At 42.1% G+C, this 6000-nt stretch overlaps 1 protein-coding gene across 1 annotated transcript; it reads right to left on the bottom strand.

The window, feature by feature from the left end:
• Positions 1-371: 371 nt before the first annotated feature.
• Positions 372-2979, bottom strand: LOC121054908 (thaumatin-like protein 1). The gene is made up of 2 exons (XM_040525862.1): positions 2635-2979; positions 372-1280 (listed from the first exon to the last, which is right to left on the bottom strand). The coding sequence occupies exons 1-2, from the start codon at positions 2792-2794 to the stop codon at positions 574-576; spliced, it is 867 nt and encodes a 288-aa protein (XP_040381796.1). The 5' UTR covers positions 2795-2979; the 3' UTR covers positions 372-573.
• Between the last annotated feature and the right edge of the window lie 3021 nt (positions 2980-6000).

Raw genomic sequence — 6000 nt, 5'->3', positions numbered from 1 at the left:
TGCCAACCTATAATTAATTAGTTAGGCAAAGCTACCATTGTCATGCTAATTAATTATTTAGATAATTATATTAACAAATGCTTGACAGACAAATGAACTTGACAGTTTTATTTATATGATTGCATTTGAAAGAATCTAGGATATCTCATTTTTGTTACTTAATTGAGCGGTTGCACGGGTATAGTAAGGCTGCGTTCGTGGCACGGAAAACATAGTAATATTAGTATATGATTAATTAATTGTTAAAAAATTATAAAATAGATTAATATGATTTTTTAAAACAACTTCCCTATAAAAAGTTTTTTTTAGCAGTTTGGGAAGCAAGTGTGCGCGTAAAAATTTAGGAGGTAAGTTAACTTGCTTGAGGAGGTAAGTTAACTTGCTCGAACGAACGCGGCCTAAGAGTAACGCAAGAACCTTAAAAGTGCAAAATAGAGGTGAAGTTAAGAAGTTCATATTCTGAAGCGAAATAGCTTATCAAGGCAAGCATAACCACTAATTAATATTGTTCAGTAGAAAGAGTTCCAAACAGCTAGCTAATTAATCGCATGATCCAAATCTTTGCTGGATTAATTAAGGGCAGAAGGTGATGTGGTAGCTGGCGCCGGAGCTGCAGGTGAAGGTGCTGCTCTGGTCGTCGTACGCGTAGCTGTACGCCTGCGGGCACTGCTGCTTGAAGAACCTCGAGTAGTCGCTCGGCCCGCACCTGTCCGGCGTCGCGTACGCCCCGCGGCAGCATAGGTCGTCCCGGTCGAACGCCAGGCAGCCGCTCTTGCACCCCACCACCGCGACGCCCGCGGCGTCCCTCGCCGCCAGCTCCGGCGGGCACGACGCGTCGATGTCGGCCGCGCACGCCGCCGTGCCGCACCCGGCGCCGGGCACCCCCCCGGGCACGTCGAACGGCGCGACCTGCACGGGCACGTTGAACCCGTCCACGTTGCTGATGTCGTAGTAGTCCGTGGCGCCGCCGGTGCCACCGCGGAGCGTGAACTCCGAGAGCGTCGACGGCGGCCCGTTGCCGCTGCCGTTGCACTCGACGGCGCCCGTGCCGCAGTCGCCGGACTCGCAGGAGAAGCGGCCCGCGGAGTCGGTGGAGCAGAGACGACGCGCCCAGACGTTGCCCGACCAGTTGTCCGGGACGCCGGCGTAGTCCGCTGTCGCGCCCGGCTGCAGCTCGAACCCGGTGGTCGGGAACGGCGGCCGGCCACTGCCCGTCAGCACGCCGGGGTAGATCACGTCACGGCAGTTGCTGGTGAACATGAACCTTGCTGACATGGCACCTGAAGACGCACGCAGTGCACCAGGGATTAGTGACACGGTTGATCAGCGTAAAGGTACGTTATAGTTTTCTCATGAGTTAAAAATTATAACTTTAACTTAATTTATGGAAAAACCATTAACATTTGCAGTATCAAAATAAGTTCTGATCAATATTGTAGATGCCATGTATTTTTAGCAAGTACAGAATGTTTAACTGGCAGGTTAAAAATGAAGTATCTTGTTGACGGACGGAATATATACTCCTTCCATTCCATATTAAAAGATTTTATAAGTTTGACTAGATTTATATATATATATATATATATAGATTCACTGGCATATATAAATATATCTAAACGATATCAGAAAGTCGTAACGTGGAACAGAATAAATAGCTAGTAAACCGATAACTAAATAGGTTAACAGAGTACAAAATTTTACAAAGACAAGATCCTTTTCTAGTGACATCGTCGAATTCGATGTTAAATTATGTTTGTCAGGAGTCTAATATTTTGCTTTAACAGATTTATTTATTATTGAAGTAATTGAATAATCCATGGCCTGCTCATCTTATATATACACTGGCTGTAATAGGCTGTATCTTGCGCATCACCAGAGATAACCGATGCTATTTTGTATGGGACACCTGGCATATAACATGTTATATAATGAGTGACATCATCTAATGGTTATCTAGTGGTTTTATTACGGAGATACTATATTTTTTCTCTTTGATTTGTATTGGCGTATATGAGAAAAAAAGAAGATGAAATCTATTTTTTTTCGCACCGTTGGGCCTAAGTTCTTGTGACCTAGCTAATTAACCAAAATAAAGAAAATAAAAACACCTCACATCCCATAATTTCTACTCAGGAATAACAATAATGTGTTTTTATTTACTTTCTATATATGACAGATCTTCATTGGCGAGAGATTGGAAAAAGCCACAACAGTACGTGTAAAAAAACAATAAACTAAGTTATTTATAGATCCTCAGTCTGCAAGGAGAGGCCTCTTTGGTTCCTCCTAAGCTAATTTCAAAAGACAAGTACCAATGATCTTAATTAAATCAACTACTCCCTAGAAATCAACCCCTTGTAGAGTTGCAATACCCTGATTAACTTTATTATCCGATTCAAAATCAGTTAATCCTATATATTTGCAAGATCTACCTTACATGAAAATCATAGACTGTTTCTTCAACCGAAAAAAAAAAAGTCCACCTTGCAATCAGAAAAACATATCAAACACTACAAATCATTAAAATTTTTGAACCAAAAAAAATCTCATCTCGCAACACAAAAAAAAACATATAACACGCATTAAAGTCAGCAATATGCAGATGAAAATTGTTAAGAGGGGCTGTTTAGTTACCTGGAGAAAGAACCGAGGCGGCCAAGAGGAGGAGAAGAACAGCCGGCGAGCCTCCTCCCATTGCAACCATGGAGATGGGCACCAAAAGAAATTGGTATTGGACTCGGTTCGATTTCTTTTTTCTGTGCCGCGATAGGGGGACACCGGCTATGTCTTGCATATGTGTATTTTATAGGGAGGAATGCCAAGATTGATCTTATCAGGTAATGCAAGAAATGGAAGGATCTCTTAGATCGAACAGATCGATCACACGTTTTAGGTAATCCAACGTCTACGATGGAAAGATATGGTAATTTCAATTATGATTCTGCACCAAATCCAACTGGACTTGGGGACAGATCGATCGCAGTCTTGGCAAGGGTTAAACACGGCATGATTAATGCTCGACAAATAATCTCTCTTACTGTGAAAAGGCATATTTTTGTGGCACCTATATAAGCTTAGTTTCCACGTGGTACGAAGGTTGAAATATTTTTTTTCCTTGTACAATTCTGCCACACCATTTATTTTTCTTTTCCAAAACAGGAGGGAGATTTGGGCACGTTGCATCCAGCTCATTCGACAGTTGTATTTAGGAGATAAGATCACGCGTATCAGCGAGTAGCCGACTACAGCACACGAGAGGTTCCAGCCAAAAAATCGTACGCTGCGGCACCGTTTACACCAGGGCAGTGAGGCCAGTTCGCCGTTCTGATCTCCAACGGTGAGGACGTTGTGGTTGTGCCGCACTAATTAATGGACCCTTAATTAACTTATACGAGATGGTGTAACTTATGTGAGAAGGGAGAAAATTCGGACCCTTCATTAATCGTTCAAATGCCAAAAGTAGGGTGAAGCGGCTTCACGAGAGAGGAGAAAAAATTATACCGTAGATTAATTAATCAAACAATCCATGCCATGTGACTTAATGATAAAAGATAGAAATATCGACTACACCACGGAACAAGTGTGTGTGTATATATATTGACGGTGATATCTGGCTAATACGATTGCTAGGTATAGGACTATGCCCAAGTATACCCAAGATTACACAAGAAGTGCACAAGAATTTTTATAAAGTTTTGGGTCTACTAATGATGAGTAATAACTCTACTCATGTTTATATATATTCGGAAAGGACCACATAGATTGCAAGTTAGGAGCAATCTGCTCTCCTAGTCTTGTCAACTATAGAGGAACAACATAACATGCGAGATTAAAGTCGATAACTAGTAGCGAGACGACTCCTCACATCTTTCACTCAACAGGGTATGTGTTTGTCTAGCTATCTTTGTCTCTCTTCCTACTCTAGGGCATATTGTATTTATCACCTTAGTTACCCCTTGTCTAAGTAGAATTCAAAAGATATGGATAATATCCAAGTAGTCATATAGGAGCCGAGTAGGACTTTGTATTTTTTAACTTATCTAAAACCGCTTTCTTATCTAGTTCGGATTGTATCCGTATGTTTGTGCCTTCTTTTTTTATGACTTGGTACGTAGTACTCTTGTCAACAATAAGTACATGTCTTTGGGATATCTTCGATCTGTGTACACAGCAGGCCCCCAAACTTGCTAGAATAGGCTAATGTTGGTTGCACTCATCCGACTAGGACACACCACCAACATCATTGATTCTTTCATTCGAGAAAGTTGCCCTTATGGCTAGCTCTATTGTTCCAATAGAGCTTAAAACTTTGCCCATCATAAAATTTTGACAGGGTACATACTTATTTTGTCTATTCAACATTTCATCTGAAATACTCAAATAAACACATTATCAAAGTCCCTGAGCAAGATGGGTAACTTAATATAGGTATTTAAATAAAAGCAAGTAAATTAAAATTATAAAACACCTAATAAGTATTTGCATACTTAGATTTAATGTCCATACTTAATTATAAACTTAAATCTAGTTCCAACCAGTGTTAGGTTGTCTCCCATATATGTCTCATTATGAGAACAAACGCTTTGAGTACTCCCGACCGAACAGTTGTCAGCCCTCGATTTCAAGAACTAGGAACCTGGTGTGTAAACCAGTAGTTGGTACACACATAAATAGCCATATCTCGAAAGAAACAAAACTAAATGTGGTCATATACCTTCAATAGGGCCAATAGAGCCATAGTCTATGAGATGAACAACACTGGAAACCGAATAGTAGTAGGCCTAAGCGACATGCCCATCGGCAATCAACTAGGGTCACGACCTAGTTTATCGATCAATCCAATCATCCTGCCAAGTATGCAAGCATACTACTAAGGGTTTCCTCTTTCTTCTTGAGAGAATTGTTTGATATAAGCAAGAGTGACTACTACCCATTGTACTCAGCAAGCTGCCACCGCTGAGAAATATGCATAGATTAAAAAAAAAAGGAAGGTTGTAGGTTTATTTGCGTAAAGCCAAAGTTGCAATGGTATAATAGTAGTTTCTAAATTGCATTTCATAAACTGATTATCTAGCGATCTTGTGTTACGGGTTAGAGCCTCTTACTTGAGAGGAAACCAATTCAAAAACTCATAAACGCATATCCTCGTGCGGTCCTTTGGTATCTGAGTACTATTGCCATTTTATACGATAACAGATAAATCCACAAGTGCATGAAATACCGTTAGTACCATTTCACCCATCAGAAGAGTATATATTTATTTAGGGTTAATTAGATCCATACCATTATAAATTTGCTAGTTTTAAAAAATACCATTATAATTCACCTAATAGAAAATATGTCATTACAATTCTTACTCTTTCACATACATGCCATCTTATACGTCTTGAAGGAGGTTAGACCCACATGCAGACTGATGTATTTTCGTATTGCACAAAATGCCCCTGGTTTATCTCTTCCCTTGTACGGGAGGAATGATGTCCTGCGGCCGCCTGTGGTGGCGCCACCACTGCCACCTCCTCGCCCAATGAGCCACAGCCGTCACAAGAGGACCGACCTGGCTGCTTTCCGCCTTGGCATCGCCTCTCCACCCAAACCTGATCCTAAAATCTTCATCCCCAGTGAGTGCACCATCGAGGTGAACGACATCCTCATCGTGAAGGACTCCTAGACCATCTGCGACCTCGTCTACTCCCTCTTCATCTCCAAGGAGGTGGACAAGATGGAGCTGCTCTACTCCAAGTTCGTCTCCCTCATCTGCTCCAACCCCATCATCAAGATCCTGCTCCCCATGTCCCCCAAGGGCGAGATCTGTGACATCAACGACGTCTGTGTCGATGACACCGAGCACAAGCTCTCCTGCCTCACCACCAAGGAAGGCAAGCACACCATCTAGCACGAGAAGGTAAAGATTGAGACCCAACCCTTCTCAGGCCGCTCCGAGAGTGGCCGATAGGTTGACCGCTCCTCGACCTCGATGAAGCCATGGAGGGAGACGTA

This window comes from Oryza brachyantha, chromosome 7 (assembly GCF_000231095.2).
Source record: "Oryza brachyantha chromosome 7, ObraRS2, whole genome shotgun sequence".
NCBI classification, from domain to species: domain Eukaryota; kingdom Viridiplantae; phylum Streptophyta; class Magnoliopsida; order Poales; family Poaceae; genus Oryza; species Oryza brachyantha.
The sequence above is the reverse complement of the archived record's forward strand: the minus strand, read 5'-3'. Positions and strand labels throughout refer to the sequence as shown.

Bases quoted from the DNA above. Each gene is read 5' to 3' on its own strand.
- LOC121054908 (XM_040525862.1), bottom strand. From the start codon at position 2,794: ATGCAAGACATAGCCGGTGTCCCCCTATCGCGGCACAGAAAAAAGAAA. The intron at 1,281-2,634 runs GTAACTAAACAG...GTGCGTCTTCAG, and splicing joins CGCCTCGGTTCTTTCTCCAG to GTGCCATGTCAGCAAGGTTC.